Genomic DNA, 26,160 nt, shown 5'->3' on the forward strand with positions numbered 1-26,160 from the left:
CCGCCACGCCCCCCGCCACGTCACACCCCCCCCCCCCGCGTCCCGATATTTGTATTGGGTGATCTGGTCACCCTATTGCTGACCCATGTTGAGGTTGTGATCCATCACAACACCCAGATCCTTCTCAGCAGAGCTCCTGCCAAGCCAGTTATCACTCATTCTGTATTTGTCCAACTGATTTTTCTTCCCTAAGTGTAACACCTTACATTTGTTTTTGTTGAATTTCATTTTGTTGTCTATAGCCCAGTTCTCCAATTTATCAAGATCCCTTTGAATATTAGCTCTATCCTCCAAAGTGTTTGCAACCCCCTTGGCCCTCAGCTTTGTGTCATCTACAAATTTGATCAATATGCTCTCTATTTCTACATCCAGGTCATTAATAAAGATGTTAAAAAACACAGGACCCGGAACAGATCCCTGTGGAACCCCATTTGAGACCTCCCTCCAATTTGATGATTCCATTAATAGTTACTCTTTGTTTGCAGTTGTTTAACCAATTATGTATCCATTTAACGTTAGTTCTGTGAAGCCCACATTTCTCCAGCTTACTTATCAGAATTTCATGTGGGACTGTGTCGAAAGCCTTGCTGAAGTCCAGGTATATTATGTCTACCGCATTCCGCCTATCTACTAAACCAGTTACCCTGTCAAAGAAGGAAATCAAGCTGGTTCTTAGTAAATCTATGCTGGCTGCTAGTGATCACCCCTTCATTCCCCAGGTATTCACAAATTGAATATTTTATACATTGCTCTAGTAGCTTCACAGCTGTAGAGGTCAAGCTGACTGGTCTATAGTTCCCAGGGTCTTCCTTTCCCCCCCTTTTTAAAGATGGGCACCACGTTAGCTCTTCTACAGTCTTCCGGGACCTCTCCTGTCATCCACGAGTTAGCAAATATTATTGCCAGTGGCTCCAAGATTTCTTCAGTTAATACCATCAGCACCTTGGGGGGAATAGCATCAGGCCCCGCTGACTTGAATTCATTCAGATTAGTCAGAATATCTCTGACACATTTTTTACTTATCCTGGTCTGCATCCCTTCCCTTTTATTGTCTATAGGAACTTCACTTGTTGTCTGGTAACATGTTATTTTTTTGAGAAGACTGAAGCAAATTAGGCATTGAGCAGCTCTGCCTTTCAATCATCTTCCATTACCAGCTCACCTTCTCCATTGAGCATCATCCTTGGTCTTTCTTTTCTGTCTGACATATTTGTAGAACCCCTTGTTGTTGTTGCTAACATTTCTTGCCAGTTATATGCTCCCACCACAACATTTCATCCCTTCCCTTTTAGGTTTCTTTGGTCTGATACCCACAGCAACAGAAAGGAGCTCACTGAAGATTCACATACTTGTGTATGCCACCTTTTTGGCCTGGCCTTGCTCCATTACGTAGGGCCTTAGTGCTGTCACATAATCTTCAGGTTTGCCTGAAATTACCCCTCCACCTCTCTGCTTACCCCTCATAGGACTTCTTGCCAATGCCAAAGAAATGCTTGTTTTTAAAAGTTTCAACATTTCTACTGTTAAGATACTAATGGTAGAGTTTAATTACTGCAATACAATGAATTTATGCCTGTCCAAAAACATGTACATAGTTTTATTAGGGCTGTCAAGTGATTAAAAAAATAATCACGATTAATAACATGATTTAAAAAAATTAATCGTGTGATTAATCATGCAGTTAAACAGTAATAGAATACCATTTATTTAAATATTTTTGGATGTTTTGCACATTTTCAAATATATTGATTTCAGTTATAAAACAGAATACAAAGTGTACAGTGCTAACTTTATTTTTGATTACAAATATTTGCTCTGTAAAAAAGAAGCAAAAGAAATAGTATTTCAGTTCACCTAATACAAATATTGTAGTGCATGCAATCTCTTTATCATGAATGTTGAACTTACAAATGTAGAATTATGAAAAAAAAAACCACATTCAAAAATAAAACAATATGAAACTCAGTCCTACTTCTTGTTCAACCAGTTGCTCAGACAAACAAGTTTGTTTACCTTTGCAGGAGATAATGCTGCCTGCTTTTTGTTTACGTCACCTGAAAGTGAGAACAGGCATCCACATCACTGTTGTAGCCAGTATAACAAGATATTTATGTGCCAGATGCGCTAAAGATTCATATGTCCCTTCATGCTTCAACCACCATTCCAGGGGACATGCTGATGACGGGTTCTGCTCGATAACGATCCAAAGCAGTTTGGACTGACATGTTCATTTTCATTATCTGAGTCAGATGTCACCAGCAGAAGTTTGATTTTCTTTTTTGGTGGTTTGGGTTCTGTAGTTTCAGCATTGAACCGTTGCTCTTTAAAGACTTCTGAAAGCATGCTCCAGACCTTGTCCCTCTCAGATTTTGGAAGGCATTTTAGATGCTTAAACCTTGGGTTGAGTGCTGTAGTTATTTTTAGAAATCTCACATTGGTACCTTCTTTGCGTTTTGTCAAATCTACAGTGAAAGTTTACTTAAAATGAACAACATGTGCTAGGTCATCATCCGAGATTGCCATAACATGAAATATATGGCAGAATGTGGGTAAAACACAGAGCAGGAGACATACAATTCTCCCCCAAGAAGTTGAGTCACAAATTTAATTAACACATTTTTTGTTTAATGAACATCATCAGCATAGAAACATGTTCTCTGGAATGGTGTCCGAAGCATGAAGAGGCATATGAATGTTTACTTTATCTGGCACGTAAATACCTTGTAATGCTGGCTACAAAAATGCCATATGAATGCCTGTTCTCACTTTCAGGTGACATTATAAATAAGAAGCGGGCGGCATTATCTCCCGTAAATGTGAACAAATTTGTTTGTCTTAGCGATTGACTGAAAAGAAGAAGTAGGACTGAGTGGACTTTTAGGCTCTAAGGTTTTACATCGTTTTGTTTTTTAGTGCAGTTATGTAACAAAAAATAATCTACATTTGTAAATTGTACTTTCACAATAAAGAGATTGCACTACAGTACTTGTATGAGGTAAACTGAAAAATACTATCTCTTTTTATCATTTTTACAGTGCAGATATTTGTTATAATAATAATATAAAGTGAGCACTGCATACTTTGTATTCTGTGTTGTAATTGAAATCAATATATTTGAAAATATAGACAAATATCCAAAAATATTTAATACATTTCAATTGGTATTCTATTATTGTTTAGCAGTGCAATTAAAACAGTGATTAATCACAATTAATTTTTTTTAGTTAATTGCGTGAGTTAACTGCGATTAATTGATGACCCTAGTGTTTATGGTTATTTTTCAGTAGAGTTTTGGAATCTTGTAGGCTTATTAGACTTGCCAAGCTTCCTGTGTGGATCTAGCTCACCAAGCTAGCAATTAGCAAACTTCATGTTCTGAATTTGTGTGACACTGTCCTTGGCCCTGAACAGTGGTGCCTGGTTCCAGCAGTCCTTGTGGCTAATGCCAAGCTGGATCCATGAACATTTTTTCCTTCTGTCAAAGGGCAACTGTTGCGAAGAATAAATGCCTTGCTTGGTGTTCCTAATCCCTGGAATATAACTGCTGTGACAAAGCAAAATAACCATTTGGAGAAAGGTCTATAAATTGGCATCTTACAAATGCAATGATCCATATAGCACTAGCTGTTTTATCTGTTCAAGCCCCATGGGACTCCCAAGCCTCTGATAGTTTTGGATTAACATTCTAGACCGGGATTTTCAAAGGCACTAAAGGGAGTTAGAAGCCCAAATTCCAGTGAATTCAATGGGAACTCAACTCCAAAAACCCCTGGACTCCTTTAAAAATCCCATCCATAATTATTTGAGGCTGAGAATGTTAAGCTAACCCCTTGTGTGTGGGTATTAAAAGTGATAGTACTAATAAATCTCTTTCCCCCACCCCCCGAAGTCCATCTTGGGGCATCCCTGGGATTCAGCTTGATCTTGTGAGGGTTATATGCCCAGCATGGAAATGGCTTTTTACCCACATTCCTGGCCTGATACACGTTGATTGCTTCCTCAGAAAGCAGAAGTGGATAGGGGAAGAGAAAGCTGACATATTATGACCTAAAAAGTCTATAAAGATTCTTATATATCACTAAACACAAGTGATTGAAATCCAGCCTCTAGCAGTGAAGCTGGAATCTGGCATTAACTACTTCTGACCTTCTCATCTGACCTTCACATTGCTCTCTAGAGTTACTCTTGTTATTTTAATTCTGAATTCACTGTGTTGGCTTTGTAGGGCAGACTTTAAGGATGCTGGCTGTAAGTGCTTGTCCACATTAGGGCTTTTTGCACTATATAGCTATAATAGTACAAACCCTATCGTAGATGCACTGACCTGGAATTAAATGGGGTTTGCACTTATCCTGGTTTCACACCAGTGCACTCCCATATTACACAAGTGCAATGCATCTTCTCAGGGGTATGCACTTGTGTGCAGCTACACTGGTGTAGAGGTCCCTGCATTAGACAAGTCCTAAATTACCTTTCCACTGAAGAAATCACTATAAAAATCAAAATGCTGACAGGAATGTTTGAGCTCCAGACTGTGCTTCTTATAGGAAAATGGCAATATTTACTTTGAAGAGCTTCACTACATGAAGAAAGTCTGTATTAAAACATGTGCCACTCTGTTAAACATGTCCTTTGGCCAAATGACCATTTCACGTGAGCATCTGAACAGGTGATTAAAAATATGATCAAGATTGTTAGTGGCATTTCACTAGGACTACAGCAAATTGCTTTCATGTTTATAGTTCCATGGAGCACCTCTACTTCTTGCTACCATCCTCACACCTGCAATCCCCTCTGTAGGGAGAAAGGCATTGCTAAAACTTCTTACCCCCACCCCCATGCTTGTGTCTTCCCCCTGCCACTGCAGGGACAGTGGCACAGTTTGCTAAAGCAGAACAGGAACCTCATTTTCCATTTTGTAGGAAAATCTGTGAGTTTGAATTCCTTTCCTATTCCGGAAAGGAATGAAAACAAAAAATTTTGAAATTTGCCTCAAAACAAAATTCTGGGAAAAAAAAAGAATTTGAAGTCAATCGAAGCATTTGTTGTTTAAAAAATTGAAATGTTTCATTCCAGTGCCCACATCTAAATTTTTGAATATTATAAAATAAATTTAAAAATAAAAAGTGATTTCAAACAGAAAATGGAAATGTTCTGTTGTGAAAATGTCGAAATGGAACATTTTGACTTATTGACCTTCCCCCGGAAGCAAAATTTTGACATAGTTGACACGTTTCTGCTAAACGTTTTGCTTTCAACGAATTGGCATTTTCCAGCAGGAAAAAATTCCATCAGAAAATTTCCAGACTCTGCAGCAGCAGGGCTCCATCAGCAGGATTTGGTGTCACCACTGTGCATGTCTGCCTTCCAGTCCTTCCTGCTACTGCTCTGGCTGAGAAGACATGAGCAGGAGGGGCCATTTCCTAGCACCTTTCAAAGCAGCAGTTCGCACCTACTAGCTTCTTCGAGCAAACGCAGAACCATTTTCAGATTACTGTCAAATCAAAATGTGCTAGCAGCAAGGAAGGCTCTAACTCTCATCACCCAGCTCCCAAGGTAAATTGTCTTTATGTTCAGCAGAGGCAGGTGGCAAAGTCTAAGGTGAGGTTTCTTCTGTTCTGTTCTTCTGTTAGTTTCTTTGAATTATTTTCACCTGCTCTTGTCTTCTGTTTCCTTTTTTCATTCCTTGCTTTTAGTTAAGTACATTCCATACAGAATCTAAGTTATTGCAGTGTTTTATTTTGAGGAATTTAATACACAGAAATCAAGGAAGGCCAAGAACAGATAAGGTCTCTGCGGATTTTTGTATTCTTAATGTTTGTGCCATCATCAGCATGACAACCCTTGAATTGTGTTTAACTGCAAGGGTTTCATAGGGTTTAGGTGGGAAGTAGCAGAGTGAGGGAGTCAGAATAGGAAAGCAATAACAGGGGAAGGGGAGCAGCAGCATCACAAAAAGTTGCTGAGAGAAAAATAGTGCTCACTGTTCAGTGAGATTCTTCTTCCATTGGGTCCAAAGAATGCAAATGTCCAAGGACCAAGAAGTGCAACACCAATGTTTCATAAAGAAGCTAGAACACAGCAGATGAGGTCATTTAAGCCTTAGTTGTTCCAGTAAATGGTACTTTGGGCCTGACCTTGCTGCCCACAAAGACCAATCTTCCAATGAAGTCCGAAGGGGTAGGCCTACCCAGCTGCTGGGAGCATGAATCTCAGCCTGGATCAACAATCACTTGCACTTGTGGGGCTCGGGCCAGCACGCTTGAAATAGCTGTGTAGACTTGGCTTTGATGTTCAGACCTGACCTGGAGTTCAGGCTCTGAAGCCAACCTCTGTCCCTAGGCTTCAGAGCCCAAGCGCCAACCCAAGTCAGAATGTTCATTTTGCTATTTTTTGCACGCTAGCATGAGCCCCCTAACATAAGTCTGTCAACCCGGGCTGCAAGACTTGCTCCCATAAGCTGTGTAGACATACCCAAGGAGTTCAGGAGTGGGCCCATAGTAATATCAAAGTATGTGTCATGTACAGCAGCTGACTGATAGATGTTCTATTGTATTTATCAGCATGGAATACACTATAGTATGTTTATTCCTTTGGCTAGTTAACTTGAGAAACTTGGAGCATTGGATCAAAAGTCTATTCCTCATTATCGCTCATTTTACCAAATCCTGGAATTTTCAGCTGCTTGATCAACTGCTCGAATGGAATGGTCAGTATCCAGGTGACTAGTCTGACAGAGTCTCCTTGGCTTTCACAAATGCCTATCTGATATAATGCCTCCATAACACTGGAGGGTTGTGGTGTGAGCGACCTTTTGATTAATGTGACTTTAAAGCAGGAAGCCCAGTCTCCAGGCATAGCTTATAACCAAGGAAGTGTTAATCAGCAGATGAACGCATGAGAAACACTGGAGACTTTTGCAATTGGTTTAAGGTAAACACTATTATTTACTAGGAATAAAGTGTAGAAAATACACATATGTTTTCTATTAAATCAATGTTAACAACATTTGCAACAGATAATAGGAAGCGCCTTAAAACAACTGTGGAATTCTGTAACTTCTGTCACAAACTATGGGCATCATCCTGCACTCCTTACACAGACAAGTTCATATTGAGGGCTATGGGAGCTCTCTGTGCCCGAGGACTCTGGGCTCAGGCACTTTGTCAAGAAACATTTGGTCTGGCAGCTTCTGGTTTCTTGAGTAATAGTCAATTTGCATTATATTTTATATTAAAAATGGCTCTTCAATGCCTTTTTTCAACTAGATGAAGTGATTATGCACTATTTGAAATAAGTTACAGTTTTCATTAAGATCAACAAGCTCTTCATAAACCTGCTAATACAAACAGGAGATTTAGTTTGATTTCTGTTCAACATGAGCAATACAAGTAAGACAGGTAGTGACCAGCAAGTGCATTGCTGCAGGGGAGGTAACATGCATAGCTTTGTGTACATGGGACTAGGAGTGCTCTAAAGAATCTTGGTTCTGCATGCTATACCAAGTCCTGCTACAAGCCTGATATATTTTTATGCACAATAGAAAATAGCCATGTAAATGAGAGTAATTAGAATGAATCAAATCTAAGACACATATTAAGCCTTAAGCTGCAGTTAAGACATATAGCTAATTAAAGCTGTGACCAAATGTATTTCTTTGTTGATTTAACATTCTCCCTCAACCCTGCATCCCCAACTAGAATCCTCCCTGGAATCACATTGTTGCTGTAGCCTATGTGCACCCCTCTCTTTCAATGTTTAATCAAGTGCTGCTGAAAAGAGAAAGTTACAAACTATTTAAAATGTGGAAAAATTGCTTCCCAATATTTTTGACAGAGAGAGACTGAGAACACACAGCATTGAATCATCAGGAAAATTGAAGATTTCCCCTGAACAGCATTGGGATTTTACTGCAGAGGACTTGAAAGACCTTGGAGAGATTGGACGAGGAGCTTATGGTTCTGTCAACAAAATGGTCCACAAACCAAGTGGGCAAATTATGGCAGTTAAAGTAGGTGATGCCCATAATTGTGTTTGTACTTCAGTTCATTAAGGATGGAACGTGATGGAGAATTAATGTTCATCCGTCTGTCACCGTCTACTGTTCTGTTCTGTTTATCTCCAGTATAAAGGGTACTTGTGCTGAAAACACTGTGTGTAATGGGCATATCTGTCAAGTGAATTGTGAAGGTCTTATATCTTGCTTGTGCACTTTAAAAAACTGCCTCTGCCTCTCAGGAAGCAACTGCTGCAAGGGATCGGATGGCTCTGGAGACTGGTAATGGGATATGAGGCCTTTCACCTGCTAATCACTGGTTCAAATCCAGCCTAGGTTGGTAGTAAGCACAAATTAACATCCAATGGCAACTTGGTGTCCTTTGTGAAATGAGTTAGTGACTAAAGACTGGTTCCAACTGGACATCTATCCATGCTGCAGCAATTGACAGCCTCACCAGAGAGGGCAGGAAATGAGTGGGCATGTGTTTAGAGAGCATACTGCTCTCTCACTCTCACCATGATGTGGAAGCACAGAGTGCCTCCTCTGCTGACCCAGTTCTGGAAACACAGACGATATCAGCCTCCAGGGCTGTCCATTTGATACTTTATACCAGCACCAAACTCATGTTTTGTTTTGTTTTTTTTTAAATCTTGTTTTCCTAGCTCTTGTGTAACAAAATAATCTTTGTCTTTGCTTTAAAACTGCACGTGTTGGGGATTTTTGATTAGTCACTCGATGGTCCAGTTCGAGGTGAGATGGGCAGTGGATGTTGTTTCACTCTGGAAGTGATGAATTCTCTCTTCTTTGCTTTTGCTGTGTAACAGTTAATGATATCTGCCTCTTAAATCTAGTTACAGGTACAAAATAGTGACACATGCTCCACTGGCTTCACTGGAAGAGTAGAAGTGAGCTCTGAACCCAAACTACCTAGAAATACGTGTCACTCTCTTTAGTGGTCTCTCTCGCCGAACACTGTCTAAGTGGGTCTGGACATGTTAATTCCCAGTGGGTTCATGTACTGGTTGGAGCCAGTTTGGGGATGTGTTGCAACCCTCTTGCTAGCAGCCATTCTATATGATAGAGAGGCGGATAAGACCCCGTTGCCCAAGATTTGTGTATGTGCTGCCCCTGGGAACAACTAAAATGCTCTTGGAGTCTCCAGCATCACTCCTCTTTCCTCTTACTTCCCCCAGCAACGTGGCACCCTCCTTCCAGCAGACGGGTGTGATCAGTTACGCCTTTTGGAGTTGTTGGGATTGGCATAGCAGAATGATGCCCGGTACCTTTCCCGACTCAGGTACAGAGCTTGCTGCTGCTGCAGCACTCCCAGCCTCACCAAGCCCAGTGAGTGGGAGATGGAAGGAGCCACTGGAGAACGCTATGAGGCACTCCTTACCATTGGGCTCAGCTGGTGGGCTGTGCCACATTTCTCAAGGCAAGGAGCCTTGAGGTTGAAGTTGTTTAGGATTAGCTTTCCCCACAAAGCCGATCCTGAGCTAGCTGCTGGGGCGTGCACTGGACATGGCTTTCTCTGATTTCTGTGACTGTTGCTCTTTGGGCAGTCCAGGAGGTGGGTCAGTCTCTTGACCCTATTGTCCCTCATGGGCACCTGGTGCTCCGTGATGGGTCACCACTGGGTTATCCCTCCTCTCCTTCCTCGCACAGAGAGAGGCTCCTCTCTCTCTAGCTCACAGTGTGTCACCAGCAATTGACTCCGTTCCAACTCCCAGTGTCTTGCCTCTGCTTGAAGAAGCAGGCGGTGTGGTTCTCTAAGCCTCTCCACTTTCTGTCTGCTGGCAGGAGCTTTCCCCACTATATTTGGGTTTTTCTTCCTCTGCTTGGTGTCCCCCTTGGCAGGAAGCGGATTTTTGAGAACAGGAAACTGGTATTTAAAGAGAAAACATGGCAGTGCAGCAGGCCCAGCTAGGATTAAAGAACTCCTGCACATGCCCAGCTGCACAGTAGTGTGCTACTTTACAGCAGGGTGGCAGGAAGCAGAGAGTGAAATTCAGCAGCAGGAGCTGGCTTTGCAGACTCTCCAAGCCAGCTGTTCCTAGCTGCTTGGTGCTTCAGGCCAAGGTGAAGCATCGACTCCAACAGCAGTGATGTGGCAGACAAGCTTTCAGCTGTGCGGGCTGGTCATTCAGCAGCAGAACATAACATTTTGGAAGTAACAAGCCAGAGACCAGTGGCTGTTGTCTTCTGTTCTGACTGGGGTGAAATAAAGTTCCCAGGAATGTGTCTGTAAATGGTGGATTCTCTGTGACTTTAAGTCTTTAAACCATGATTTGAGGACTTCAATAACTCAGCCAGAGTTGAGTCGTCTATTACAGGACTGGGTGGGTGGGCTGCAATGTGCAGTGGGTCAGACGAGATGATCATGATGGTCCCTTCTGACTTCAAAATCTGTGAGAGGCTGGTAGTTAGAGGGGCAGGAAAAATCCACGGTGCAGGACCCAGTCCCCCCATCCCTTTCAGGCTGACATGGTAACCAGGTATTTTTGCCCCACTTGTTCCAGGAAGGGCCATAGCCAGTTCTGATTATGGTAGCTATCTTGAACCCCCGTCCCCTCAGTGGATCTCTCTGACCTCCAGGCCAGGTCTGACTCCTACAGGCTAGAAACAAACCACAATTTTTAAAAAATGAACGAACAAACCGAGTTTCCCTAGTCCAGTGATTCAGCTTCCCCATATTTACTCCCTGTTCTCTTACATTTGGGCACTATGGGGATTGGGCACTGAGCCTGTTCTCCTCTCAGCTTCCCTCAGATAGGTCATTTGTGCAGCATAGTCTTGCCTTCCATTTTCTACTTCTTTCACTGGCTTTTCCTCAGAGAGTCAGTGGAGTGGTGCAGCCCATACTACTAGCCTGCTGGTGCCTGTAAGCCCACCGTTCCCCTGGTGTCTCAAGTTTAGCCTACCTCAGTCTTCCATTTTACCACTGCTTTCTCTGAGTCTTCTTTTTCGCAGGATGCAACAAAGTGGTCTAGCCCATACTGCTAGCACATCAGTGTCAGCAGAGCTCCTGTTTTCTGTTTGGCCTTCCTTAGGTAGCCACACCTGCTGCTGCCAGCCTGCATGTGCCAGTACCCACCAAAATAGCTCGTATCTGCAGGCAGAGGTACTATTAAGTTTTTGTTTTTTTAGTTTCCTTTCATGCTTGCTAGTTTGGCTTGGCCAACCATTTTATTGAGCCTGGAAGCAGCTTTCATCTAAGTATTACTGCCGAGGCTGTCTAGTTGCTCACACCATCAGCCTGTCAGTTCAATGGACAATCTAAAAGGCTGTGATCCTACACTAAAATGTCAGCATTAAGGGAGGATTGTGCACCATTTTGTTGCACAGCTGTAAAAACACTGCAGCAAGGCTTTAAAGCTCACAGAGCATTACTGCATGTGCAAAGGACTTCAGCATGAGTGCTCATGCCCAGCTCTGCTTCCCTCTCTTTCCCTTATGATCCTCTGCATGTATATGTTTAAAAGTAAATAAAAAATATAAATGTGTCTCTCCAAGGGGCATGGCAGAGCCTGGGACAGTAGCAAAGCAGTAGCTGCAGAAGCAGCAGTCTTTAAAACTGTGAGGCTGGGTAGCTTAGTACATTGCGGGGGAGCGGGGTGTTGTTCTACCATTTCTGAGGGGGTTAGTTCAAACCTTCACTATGATGCCTTTGTGTACCTTGATCAAAAGAAAAAAGTAGCACCCCAAGTGGGTAACTGGAAGAGGGGGTGAAGGGGAAAATAAGAGAAATACCATAACAAACAAAAACATGCACCTTGGACTTCTCCATTTTTCCCTCTTAGAAGAGAGCTTTCTAGAATCAGGAAACCAATTATCTTCTGCACCACTGAGGGAGCCCTGGTAGGCCGCAGTCAATTCCAGGTCAGTGGTTGTCCCAGGAAGCTCATCAGAACAAATTCCTAGAGTTGCAAGCCGTTAGGAAGGTGAGCTCTCTATCCATAAGCCTCCCTCTTGATTTGTCTAGCACAGTGGTCTCCAAAGTGGGGTGCGTGCACCATAGGGCAAGAGGATCATTGGGGGTGTGCAGCAGGAGAAGTGCCTTTTTTTTTTCTTCTTCAGCAGTTTGGGCGGGAATCTGAGCTGCTTTTTTTTTTTTTTTGCTTTGGCAAAAATGGTAGAGCCGGCATGGCGGGGGTGCATGCTCAAAATTTTTTTTACTGATAGGGGTGCGCGATCAAAAAAGTTTGGAGCCCACTGGTCTAGTGTATCGTCCAGCCATTAGCTCATGTTATACCCTTTGGCGCTAGATTGAAGAACTCATTATTAAATATTTGTTCTCCATATAGGTACTTATAAACTGTAATCACATCATCCCTTAATCTTCTCTTTGTTAAACTAAAAGATTGAGTTCTTTGAGTGACTATAAGGCATGTTCTAATCCTTTCGTCAATCTCATGGCTCTTCTCTGAATCCCAATTCATCATCATCCTTGAATTGTGGACACCGGAATGGGACACAGTATTCTATCAGAAGTCGCACCAGTGCCAAATACAGAGATAAAATAACCTCTTCACTTCTACTTGAGATTCCACTGTTTTTACATTCAAGGACTGCATTAGCCCTTTTTGCCACAGCATTGTATTAGCTGATTATCCACCAGGATCCCCCAAGTCTTTTTCAGTCTCTCAGCTTCCCAGGATAGAGTTCCCCAGCCTAGTAAGGGTAGCTTACATTCGTTGTTCCTAGATGTATGTATTTACATTTGGCTGTAATAAAATACATATATTGTTTGCTTGTGCCCAGTTTACCTAGTGATCCAAATCTCTCTGTATCGATGACCTGCCTTTTTCATTACTTACCATTCCCCCAATTTTTGTGTCATCTGCAAATTTTATCCTGGATGATTTTATGTTTTCTTTCATTTCTTAAAAAAAATGTTAAATTGCGTTGGGCCAAGAACCAGTCCTGCAGAACCCCACTAGAAACATACCTGTTGGATGATTATTTCCCATTTACAGTAACATTTTGAGGCTTATCAGTTAGCCAGTTTAAATCAATGTATTGTGTGTCATGTAAATTTTATATCTTTCTATTATTTTTATCAAAATGTCATGCGGTACCAAGTCAAATATTACATCAACATTATTATCTTTATCAACCAAACTTGTAAACCCATTGACTGGCATTAGTTATGTTGCCCTTCTTTAATTCTTTATTAATCAAGTACTGTATCAGCAGCTCCATGATCTTGTCTGGGATCAATGTCAGACTGACAGGCCTATAATTATCTATGTTATCACATAAGAACATAAGAACGGCCATACTGGGTCAGATCAAAGGTCCATTTAGCCTAGTATCCTGTCTTCCAACAGTGGCCAATGCCAGGTGCCCCAGAGGGAATGAACAGAACAGGTAATCATCAAGTGATCCGTCCCCTGTCGCCCAGTCCTAGCTTCTGGCAAACAGAGTCTAGGGACACCATCCCTGCCCATCCTGGCTAATAGCCATTAATTTATCTAGTTCTTTTTTGAGTCCCGTTACACAACATCATAGAATCATAGAATATCAGGGTTGGAAGGGACCTCAGGAGGTCGTCTAGTCCAACCCCCTGCTCAAAGCAGAACCAATCCCCAACTAAATCATCCCAGCCAGGGCTTTGTCAAGCCTGACCTTAAAAACCTCTAAGGAAGGAGATTCCACCACCTCCCTAGGTAGCCCATTCCAGTGCTTCATCACCCTCCTAGTGAAAAAGTTTTTCCTAATATCCAGCCTAAACCTCCCCAACTGCAGCTTGAGACCATTATTGTTAGGGGGCTTATTTCTTCACCCTCTCACTTCCCTGGTCCTTCTCGCATGAACAGAGAGCAACAATACCGAAGTCCGAAGGTGCAAACAATTCGATGTTTATTGGGGTGAACTTCCAGCAAGCAATGATTCAAGTTTCCTTCCTCAGTGTTCCCCTTCCCAGCTCTGACGCCACAGAGCTTTGCCTGTGTCCCTGTTCCCATTCCCTCCCACCTTAGCAAAACATGGTTCCAGTTCCCCCACCCCCATTCCCTGTTCCCATTTCCCCCTTACTTCCTGATTGACTGCAGACTATATAGTAAAACTTGAGTTCTGTTTAGCTATACCGTAACCAATCATTTTACTGAAATTTAACTAACCAATCCTAACATATTGTAAAATGATTATTTAACCAGTTATATCCCACCACCTTAATTGGTTTACACCCAACAAAATTAATTATACAGCAGACAGAAACAATTACAGAACCAGACAGAGATTATACAGACAAACAATAGGGAAGTGGAGACTACAGTGATAGAACAATACAGAAATGAGGATTTCACACCCCAGCTATTGATAAGTGAGTTCTTGCCAGACAGGACGCTATCAAACTAAGTTTTCTTTTGCATCTTCTAGGCTCTTCCCTTTCTCTGGAGGTGATAGGAATATCAGGACAGGATTGTATTCCTAACAGCCCAATAGCACCTTATTTCCATGTGACTAGTTTGGAATGTGAGGATGTGACCATACACTTCCCAGTTTATGGCTGCCCCTGCTGCTTAGCCAAAGAACAAAGCCTCAGACTGTCACAGTAAGTGAAGGCTCTTACACAGACAGACAGTGATTTTGATTCTTTCTTTTAAACCTCTATAACTAGCTAAGTGATAAGAATACACATAAATTCTTAAAGTATAGGCCTTTTCAGACAAGCCTGAATATCTACAGCCTAACACTCCACCCCTTTTCATCCTCTGGCGTTGTGTAAAGAAATACTTCCTTTTTAAAATATTGGCACAACATTATATTTCTTTCAGTCTTCTGGAACTTCTGGAACTTTTCTGGTGTTCCAAGACTTAATTTAAAATCAAAACTAACTGTCAGCAAGGTCCTCATGCAGCTCTTTTACAACTCTTGGATGCAAGTTATCTGGACCTACTGATTTAAAAATGTTTAACTTTAGTGTCTGCTGTTTAACATCCTCCTGAAATACTGGTGGAATGAAAAGAGTGTTTATCATGTGATCTGGCTACATCATCTGTTTCCCCCCCAATACAGAACAGAAATATTTATTGAACACTTCTGCCTTTTCTTCATTATTAATGATAATTCTAGTAATGAACCTATACTATTGTCAGGATTCTTTTTTTTTTCTAATGTACTTTAAAAATGCCTTCTTATTGTCCTTAACTCTGCTGGCCAGAGATTTGCACTTGCTTCCCTTAACAATTTTCCACAGTTCCTATCATCTGATTTATAGTTATTATTCATTTCCCCATTATTCCATTTGTTACATATTATTTTTTATGTTTTTTTAAGCATATTTTTAAGCACAATTCTTCCTCAATTGTGAAATTGTGGCTTTTGGGTACTTAGTAAGGTGTTCTTAAACAATTCCCAAACATCATTCACATTTTTCTAATTAAATTTTTCCTCCCAGCTGATTTGGCTCACAATTGTTTTCAGCATTGTGAAACTGGCTTTTTAAAACATCAAGGGTATATATCACTCATCTGGACTTTATTCTGATTGCACATTATAAATATGATCAAATCATGAGGTCTTGTATCTAAGTTACCGTTAATTTTTAGTTCTGTGATCAGTTCCTCTTTACCTGTCAAGATGAGGTCTAATATAGAATTCCCCCATGTTGGATACAACAGTTTTTGAATTAGGAAACTGTCATCTAAATTTAGAAATTCTAAGAGTGTTTTAATATTGGCAGCATGAGACATCCAGCATATGTCACTCAAAATCTCGCTGCTTTTTTCTTACCCATTATAGATAAGTTCATCGGGAGCCAGTCATCCTGTTCCCTTGTGTGATTTTGGGTCTGTAACAGAGACCAACTAGTACTCCATTTTGTGTTTTATCGGTTAGTACATTGCTCATTTTCATCCTCTGAGTCAGATGCCACCAGCAGAAGGTTGATTTTCCTTTTTGGTGGTTCAGGTTCTGTAGTTTCCGCATCCGAGTGTTGCACTTTTAAGACTTCTGACAGCATGCTCCACACTTCGTCCCTCTCAGATTTTGGAAGGCACTTCAGATTCTTAAACCTTGGGTCGAGTGCTGTAACTATCTTTCGAAATCTCACATTAGTACCTACTTTGCGTTTTGTCAACTCTGCAGTGAAAGTGTTAAAATGAACAACACATGCTGGATTGTCATCTGAGACAGCTATAACATGAAATATATGGCAGAATGTGGGTAAAACAGCAGGAAACATACAACTCTCCTCCATGGAGTTCAGTCATAAATTTAATTAATGTATTATTTTAACGAGCATCGTCAGCATGGAAGCATCTCCTCTGGAATGGTGGCTGAAGCATGAAGGGGCATATGAATGTTTAACATATCTGGCATGTAAATACCTTGCAGTGCCTGCTACAAAAATGCCATGCGAATGCCTGTTCTCACTTTCAGGTGACATTGTAAATAAGAAGTGGGCAGCATTATCTCCCGTAAATGTAAACAAACGTAGATTGGCTGAACAAGCAGTAGAACTGAGTGGACTTGTGGGCTCTAAAGTTTTACATTGTTTTGTTTTTGAATGCAATTATGTAACAAAAATATACATTTGTAAGTTGCACTTTCATGATAAAGAGATTGCACTACAATACTTGAATGAGGTGAATTGAAAAATACTATTTCTTTTGTTTATCATTTTTACAGTGCAAATATTTGTAAAAAAATAATATAAAGTGAGCACTGTACACTTTGTATTCTGTGTTGTAATTGAAATCAATATATTTGAAAATGTAGAAAAAAATTCAAAACTATTTAATAAATTTCAATTGGTATTCTATTGTTTAACAATGCGGTTAAAACTGTGATGAATCGCAATTAAATTTTTTGTGTTAATCAAGTAAGTTAACTGTGATTAATTGACAGCCCTAGTAATATTTAGACCAATCCTGATTGTTTTTTGTCTAACCTGTTCTTAAAAAGCTCCAGTGATGGAGATTCCACAACTTCCTGTGGCAATTTGTTCGAGTGTTTAACTACCCTGACATCTTTCCTAATGTCCAGCCTAAACCTCCCTTGCTGCAGTTTAAACCCATTGCTTCTTGTCCTATCCTCAGAGGTTAACGAGAACAATTTTTTCTCCCTCTGACTTGTAAAAAACTTTTATGTATTTGAAAACTCTTATCGTGTCCCCGCTCAGTCTTCTCTTCTCCAGACTAAACAAACTAAGTTTTTTCAATCTCTCCTCATAGGTCTTGTTTTCTAGACCTTTGATCATTTTTGTTACTCTTCTCTGGACTTTATCCAATTTGTTCACATCTTTCCTGAAATGTGGCTCCCAGAACTGGAGACAATACTCCAGTTGAAGCCTAATCAGCGTGGAGTAGAGCAGAAGAATTACTTCTCATGTCTTGCTTACGACACTCCTGCTAATACATCCCAGAATAATGTTCACTTTTTTTGCAACAGTGTTACACTGTTGGCTCATATTTAGCTTGTGATCCACTATGACCCCCAGATCCCTTTCCACAGTACTCCTTCCTAGCCAGTCATTTCCCATTTTGTATGTGCGCAATTGATTGTTCCTTCGTAAGTGGCGTACTTTGCATTTGTCCGTATTGAATTTCATCCTATTTACTTCAGACCATTTCTCCAGTTTTCCCAGATCATTTTGAATTTTAATCCTATCTTCCAAAGTACTTGCAATCCCTCCCAGCTTGGTATCGTGCGCAAACTTTATAAGTGTGCTCTCTATGCCATTATCTAAATCATTGATGAAGATACTGAACAGAACCGGACCCAGGATCAATCCCTGCAGGACCCCACTCGTTATGCCCTTCCAGCTTGATTGCGAACCACTGATAGCTACTCTCTGGGAATGATTTTCCAACCAGTTATTCATCCACTTTATCGTAGCTCTATCTGGGCTAAATTTCTCTAGTTTCTTTATGAGAAGGTCATGTGAGACAGTATCAAAAGTCCCACTAAAGTCAAGATATACCAGGTCTACTGCTTCCCCTCTATCCACAAGGCTTGTATTGGATTTATTTGTTCCTTGCTCTCTATTACTCTTGATCTTTGGAAGGTTTTCTCCAGGGGAGAGGCTGCAGCATGTTGTACTTGTGGTCTGCGTGTTAGTTGGCAGAGTTTTTGTACAGCCTTCACATGCTGTTGGGGAGCTGCTGCTGGTCACTCAAGATTCTGCAGCTTATTCCAACAGTTCCTTTTGTTCTTGTTACATTGCTAAATGTTTGCTCCTTAGACAGTTAATCAGGGTCACTGGGCTGTGGTGGAATGTCCCTGGTGCACTTTGGCTAAACAATACCATCTCTTTCTGGCTAGACCCACTCATAGCCTTCAGCGGTGCTGGATGCTTTCCCCCTATTTGGATCACCTATCTTCAGTCTCCAGCACTTTTGTATGGGACCTCTTCCTAGTCCCACCATCACGTCTTCCTCAGCACTCCTCAAAGTGCATTAGTTGAGGATATCATGCTGTCTTCTTGGGTTTTCTTGTAATTCTTGTGTCTGTTTGAAAGAGTTCTCCAGTATAACTGAAACTCTTTCTCTTCTCTGAGCCCTGCTGTCTGTCTGCTCCTCCTCCATTCCCGGTGAGAATGTACTTGGAAAAGACTGAACGGGTGGTTTCTTGGTCTTGACATTCATTTCAGTTTATTGTTATAATAGCATCTTCAATATAAACTATATTCTCAAGTGCTTTACAGTGGTAAGTGATAAATAACAGCAGAGATGGTAATGGCAAGGGAGAGAAGAGATGTTTTGAACTGAAGTTTGAAGTGCAGTGGAGGGCCAGAGGCAGAGAGATATAGGGATGGCAGGAGCTGTAGAGGAGGAGGCTGTTGCACTAGCCTTGTTGAGATTGTGCAGGGGAAGAGGGAGAGGCCAGTACTAGATGACTAAAGAGAACACTGTGTATCTGGGGAGAATCCAGAAAAGGTCTTAAAAACAAGAAAGGTAATTTTAGGCTGAATCCTGAAACGAAAGGAAGTCAGTGCTATTGAATGTGATGGGGTGGCACAGCTGAACTTCTTTCTAGGTGTGGGAGAGCCGATCACAGCATTCTGTTTGTGCTGCAGCTAGGAGAAATTAGGGACCATTGAGAAGAGTGTTCTAGTATTGAAAGGAGATGGGCGCTATGGATGAGGGTTCAGCAAATGTGGAGTAGAGGTACATTTGTTGAAGGAAGATGAGGGGCAGAGGAGGTGGCCTCTGAGTCGAGGGAGATGCCAAGGTTTCAAACTGGAGAAAAGCTAATTTACGAGTCCCCACTGTTCATCTGCTTTGTAGAGTGTTCCAGATGGAGATGACTAGCGGTGTGGCAGTGTTCTATGTGAATAGCTTTCTGAACCGGGAGCTGCCCAGACAAAGAGCTCAGTACATTCAGTGTTCTTGAAAGGTGCGAGGCTCATGGTCCTGGCTGCTAATGTCCTCTGTCCATACATAGCTAAAAGCAAAAGCAGCAGTAGTGCAAGCTTCTTGAGACCCCAGCTACCTGACAGTCTGCCTCCCCCCACCCCCGCCTTGAGGGAGATGTTAGGTTCTTTCAGCCCTTGGCATCTCTGCAGGGGCAGCATACTGTATATTGTAGTCATGTCCTCTGTGATGTGTATATTTGATGAGGCATGGAACAGACTCACCAAACTCATTTCACATACACCACTGAACTGCTGTCAGATAGATTTGAACCAGTGACCTAGACATGAAAATGTCTGTAGCTGCATTACTAATCCCCCGAGCCATCCACTCTCTGTGCCTACAGTAGCTGTATTTCACCCATTTGGCTGCATTGGAGGGGTGTGTGGAGTGATTCCTGTGTATGCTGTGCAAGTAGCTTGCCAATTTTCCAGAGTGCTGTAGGATCCGTTGGGAAAGGAAGGAATTATTGTTCTAAGCTAAAACATAAGTTACTAGAAAATTAAGGCTGCATGGTGAAGCACTCAGAATATCAGGAAATGTCAAAGGTAAGAACAATTGTGCAACAGCTACTCTACCCCCTGAGTATGTATCATTACGAGGCAGTCTGCAATTACATGATCATACATTATTTCTCAAATAGTGCAGTACCAGAGCCTGACCCTGAAAACACTCTACAACCATCTGTAGTGCTTATTAATGAGTTGTCTCACTGATGTCCATGTTTCTACACTCAGTTGTGAGCACTATGCTCAGTAGAGTTGGTAGGATGATGCCCTAGTGTCACAGTTTTTTCTACAAGTTTTGGCAAGAACTGGTTTATAATGATAAATTTGTCTCTTTTCCTCCCCTTCCCCCATCTCAAGCTGGAAAACAGTTGAACTGTTTTTGATGAAGCTTTTGAAAAACAAAAGTCTTCAGGCAGAAACTGAGCATGGAAAACTTTATCCTGAAACACAAGTGTTGGAAAGCTATAATAGAATGCAAACCCTTATGTATCTTTAACTTTAGAGGCCACTACCAGGCAAAAAATGGTTTGGTCTTTTAGCCTGCCTAGCACGGACAGTATAAATCATGGCGTGAAACGGCCAACTGTGGGCACGCTGTGATGGATGCACAGTGTAGGGAGTGCCTTCATCTTAATTTCCTTCCTTTAGTAAATTAAAATATAATATTTGAGGGTTACATTTCAAAGCAGTGCTCAGGTCCCAGCATCAGTGGGAGCTGTGGCTAACTCATTCACTGCACGTTGCTTTGAACATAAAACCATGAATATTGTTTTGCTGTAGGTTTTAAAGAGATGAAGAAAATCTTTGATTGCCGTTTGCTGCTTACTGATGCTCCACCTGATATCGCTGAGTTTTGGAGTAAAATTTGGCCAGAGATTTCATAATCTGAACTAACTTGCTTTAGGTTTATATTAATTGCAATTTTTTTCTCATTTAAAAACATGGTCTAATTCTTTAAAGCATGTTGCTTTCATGTCTTTGAGACTCCATGCCCCACCCTGGGACTGGGGTCCTGGCAGGTTTCTCTTGAACTGGCTGAGGATGATGTAATAGTAGCATGTTAGTGATAAAACCTCTGCCATTCCTTACTCTTTCAGAGAATTCGGTCAACGGTGGATGAAAAGGAACAGAAACAGCTTCTAATGGACTTGGATGTAGTGATGCGAAGTAGTGACTGCCCCTATATTGTTCAGTTTTATGGAGCACTCTTCAGAGAGGTGGGCATTCAGGGTTTGTTTCATTTATACCAGAGGTTTTATTTTAATTTAAAATTTAATTTGCAGCAGCCTTCAGTTTATTATAAGAGAAAGGAGTTAATTTACTGGGGGATTTTTGAGTCGCAGGTTGTCATCAAACCCATTACTAGAAGGGAAGAGACTCTGGGTTCTGATTGCTGCTATGTATATATTTTGGTGTTCATTTATATGATCCCTGTCATGATTATTGCTGCTTTCCTGCCATGTTCTCTCATGCTCACATCTAGGATTTGGGGGCGTTTCAGTGGTTTGACTGTTTGGACAGGTGTGGCACTCAGATATCTGACACATTTCACACATCTGATTTATAGATGTGCTGTCACAGACTCTCAAAGGTTGTGCGCTTTGCACGCTGCCTTGTGCTGGGGAGGGCTGGAGCTGTAAAGCCCCAGGAGTCGCTGCAGCAGGGGAGAAGGGGTGTGGTGCTTAGGAGGCACAATCCTTCCCAGAGCTGCTTGGCATGCATGCTGCACAATGGACATGCCAGACCCTCTCAACCAAGGCACTTCTTTTGGAGTGATTTGCACCTGAGGACACTAGTAGGGAGTCAGTCCTAAACTGCCCTGAGCCCAAGGCCTGTCATTACCTTTGGCCCTGTCACAGGGCTTGTCTGTCCTGGGAGGTTACATTGTGTAGAACATCCTGCTGGGTAACCAGGAGTTAGCACTTGGTGTAGATAAGGACTGCCCTCAGCTGGCTAGGGTTAACCTGAGCATGGGCCCTAGTGCTACCCACCACATGGCGATGAGATGTTAATGCTACATGTCCTGACTATGCTGAGTGTTTACCACCATATAAGTTAACGTGTTTTCAGGTGATGTAATTTCTGGGTGTAGACAAGGACAAAGAAAGTGTAGCAGGGAGGGATTGTCTCTCTGCTCCATCCCCTGCACCCACAAGGGTGAAGCAAATCCAATCTTTAGTGATCAATAAAAACAATGGGGAAAGAGGCCTACTGCATGGGTGTGCACAGAGAACCTGTCCCTTCATTCTGTGTAGGCACAAACTGGGGGGATGGTCTACTGGAACCAGCACAACTGCCAGAACTCAAATGACAAGCCAGAGTCAATTGTAACTTCACAGTCTAGCCCATACAATTGGCATGGCGGGGATCAGATTGTGACTGTGAGCATCACGGTCTGGTTCCTGTCTTCCCCTTTCTCCAGATGGAAATGGTTCATGCCAGACCTTTGCTGATACAGATTATTTCTCCCTTTGCGCTGGCTCTGATAGTTCACGTGATATGGTGGGGTGAGGGAGGAGGCAGAGACATAGGTCCAACCTTGCTCCACCACTGCCTTCCCACTCCCTGCATGTCTGCACTGGAGGGAGGGTAGCAACTCATGAGCAGCCTGTGCAGACAAGTAGAGGTTCATAACTGAGCTCTGAAAGATGAAGGTTGGTCTTGTAGGGTAAGTGGCTTACAACGGGAAAGACCCCACTTCAATTCCTGGCTTTCCAGACTCCCTGTCTGACCTCTGGCATGTCACTTGTGTCCCTGTGCCTTAATTCCCTATCTGTACAACCAGGCTAATAATCCTTCCTTTCTCCTGTCCTCTGTCTGTCTTATAATCCTTTAAGGGTAGGGATTCTCTTAGTGTGTGTGTGGTACAAGCCCTAGCACGATGGGGCCTCGATCTTGGTTGAAAGCTTCTAGATGCCACTATAAAACAAATAATTATCAATAATTCTGATAAATTTGTTTGAACAAAATCCCTAGACAGGAACCTCTCTTGCCAGTTGCTGCTGAGTTACAGATTTATTGTTTTATGTCTCTGGCACCTCTCCACAGCTCTAGGAACACCACAAAATGAAAACACACAGCAGCAGTATGTTTTGATTTAAATTTCCACATAGAAAAATACCACTCTACAGACTTAGTTACTCGCTCTGCCGTATCATGAGCCCCCTACTGCATCATCCCCCCACCAGGCTCCTGCCTGTCCAGCTGCAGACCCCAGTGTCAGTAAATGTAGACAGCATGCCTAGTAGGCTGTCGACCTGGGATCTACCTTTGCCATCACCCCGTCCAGCCAAGATAGTTACAATAGAACTGAAAGTAAACTAATAGAACTGAGAATAAAGCACATTTTACAATTGGTGAGTAACATCAGCCAGAATTGCCCCACCACATCCACCCTGCCAACCATTCATAGAGATTGAAGGGAAAAGTCTTCCCATAACCTTGCTCAGCCCTGCCATATCCCTCACAGACAGCAGGGGTGTTCCTCCTCACTCCCTGCCCCGCCCCACCATATCCCTCACACACACACATTCCCACCATATCTCTCACACACAGCAGGGGTGTTCCTCCTCACCCCTCGCCCCGCCCCGCCATATCCCTCATACACACACTCCTGCCATATCCCTCACACACAGCAGGGGTGTTCCTCCTCACTCCCCCCCGCCATATCCCTCACACACAACAGGGGTGTTCCTCCTCACACACACACACCCCTGCCATATCCCTCACACACAGCAGGAGTGTTCCACCTCCTCACATACACACACATCATAACCCTCACACACAGCAGGGTTGTTCCACCTACGTAATCATCACTAGCATTCATTCTAGACTACTTACTATACCTGAAACAACAGGGACTATCCGCATCATCTCTTAGGGTCCACCTGGCTGCAATCTCAGTGTTTCACCTGTGAGTGAACAGCCGTTCCATGTTCTCAAACACCATCTGTAGTTGTTTTCTCAAAGGACTTGACAGCCATGACAAGCAGGCCCTCCCTGGGATCTCAACATGGTATTGTTGAAGCTCATGGATCCCCATTTCAAGCCGCTGGCAATGTGGTCTCTGCTCTACTTGTCCTGGAAGGTGGCCTTCCTAGTGGCCATTACTTCAGCTAGAAGGGTCTTGGAGATTGGGGCCCTCACTTCAGAACCTCCGTACACGGTATTCTTCCAGGACAAAGTCCAGCTGCATCCTCCTCCAACCTTCCTTCCAAAAATGGTTTCACAATTCCATAGTAACCAGAACATCTTCCTTCCGGTCTTCTATCCGAAACCACATGCCAACTGAAAGAAACAGAGGCTTCACTCACTGGGCGTCAGACCTGCACCAGCCTTCTACATAGAAAGGACTAAATCATTTCGGATATTACTCAACTTTTTGTGGCTGTTGCAGACAGGATGAAAGGTCTTCCAATCTCAGCCCAGAGAATTTCATCATGGATCACTTCCTGTATTTGCACATGCTACAACCTGGCAAAGGTCCCTGCTCCTGCCCTGACAGCACGTTCCACAAGGGCCCAAGCATCTTCGTCTGCATTTGTGGCACAGGTCACTAAACAGGACATTTGTAGAGCAGCAACATGGTTGTCAGTTCACACTTTCCTGTCTTGATATGCCATCACTCAGCAGGCTAGAGACGATGCTGGATTTGGCTGAGTGGTGTTACAATCAGCTCGTCAATGAACTCTGAACCTCCACCTGCACTACTACTTGGGAGTCACCTACATTGGAATGGATATGAGCAAGCACTCGAAGACGAAAAAATGGTTACTGATCTTTCGTAACTGTTGTTCTTCAAGGTGTGTTGCATATGTCCATTCCAACCCCCACCCCAGCCCCTCTGTTGGAGTTAGCCAGCAAGAAGGAACGGAGGGGGCTGCTACTTGGCGCTATGAGCGCACGACTCCAGGGAGCACTAGAGCCGACCTGACAGATACCACTGAGGGAAAAAATTTCCGGCAGTGGTGCTCGGGGCTAGCACACATCTACACTGGAATGGTCAGCTCTAGGCCATATTTCTAATGCAGGCATCCATCCCAGGCCTGGAATAAAAATTCCTAACTAAACTGAGAGGCAGGTCAACCTGGCGGCAGCTATTGAGGCAAAAGATTTAACTCAGTAAGGAAAGGAATAGATTCCCCCCACTCCATCCTTTCCTCTTCTTTCAAAAATGGAAAATGGTGTACAGTCCAGCAAGAATTCTCCATCAAGAAGAGCTTACCGATGCATCTCCCTCTCTGGGAGCTCGGACACTTCCATTTGAAAATCCATTAGAAGCATCAGTGGTAGATGCAGCAGATACATTTTAAAGGGCAGTGGCTGTTGCCATTGTGATGTGCTGTGAATCATGACTTCACACTTTGGGGTTTCCCATAGAGGTCAAGAACGTCCTGAGGACCTGCCCTTTGATGAAACTCACCTTTTTAACCAAAAGACAGATGAGTCCTTACACACTCTACAGGACTTCAGGGTCACCCTCTGCTCCCTGGGAATATGTACACCTTCCCCAAACAACTCCACAGGTAAGCATACAAGCCTAGACCCAAGGCTCAACAGTTTTACCACCAGCATCCTTATGAGCTACCCCGTAATGGGCAAAGGATTCAGAAGTCCCATTTCTTACATTGTCTTACATGGGCAACATCATCACCCCAATCCCAGCCCCCATCTAAACAATATTTTTGATGAGAGCTCAAGATCTGCAAACCACCAAATGCTGATTCCCACACACCGTTTGGGAGTCATATAGTACTCTTTTTCCACATCTGGAGTGCTTTGACAATGGACAAATGGGCACTAAACATCATTCATCCTGGCTATGCAATCAAATTTACTTCCCTGCCACCTCTAAAATTCCCATCACCAGACCTTTTCAGTGGCCATTCTCATGAGGAGATTTTCAGACAAGAAATACAATCCCTCTTACAGTGGGGAGCAATAAGGGGTACCTCTTTAGTACCAAGGAAAGGGTTTTACTCAACATATTTCCTAGTACCCAAAAAGAAGGGTGGCTGGAGAGCCATCCTCAATTTCCAACATCTCAACTGTGTTATTCACACACTGAAATTTTGCATGATCACACTGGCATTTATAATCCCATCTTTGGAAAATGGCATGTGCTTTACAGCTCTCAATATGAAGGAAGCATACTTCCATGTGGACATTCACCCTGCTCACAGACATTTTTTTAGATTCATGATAGCCCTGAATATTTTCAATATAGCATGTTCCTATTTTGCCTTGCTTTCAAGGGTATTTACTAAGGTCATCTTGGTAGTAGCAGTCCATA

General features: G+C 42.6%; 1 protein-coding gene across 1 annotated transcript in view; it reads left to right on the top strand.

The window, feature by feature from the left end:
- The window catches only part of MAP2K4 (mitogen-activated protein kinase kinase 4), a 142,201-nt gene that overhangs the window by 70,914 nt on the left and 45,127 nt on the right, over positions 1–26,160 (top strand). Inside the window, exons 5-6 of the mRNA XM_034790255.1 lie at positions 7,837–8,011; positions 20,966–21,085. Coding sequence (XP_034646146.1) covers positions 7,837–8,011; positions 20,966–21,085 — 295 coding nt within the window. The remainder of the gene's footprint in view (positions 1–7,836; positions 8,012–20,965; positions 21,086–26,160) is intronic.

The sequence above is a fragment of the Trachemys scripta genome, chromosome 14, assembly GCF_013100865.1.
Source record: "Trachemys scripta elegans isolate TJP31775 chromosome 14, CAS_Tse_1.0, whole genome shotgun sequence".
NCBI lineage: Eukaryota > Metazoa > Chordata > Testudines > Emydidae > Trachemys > Trachemys scripta.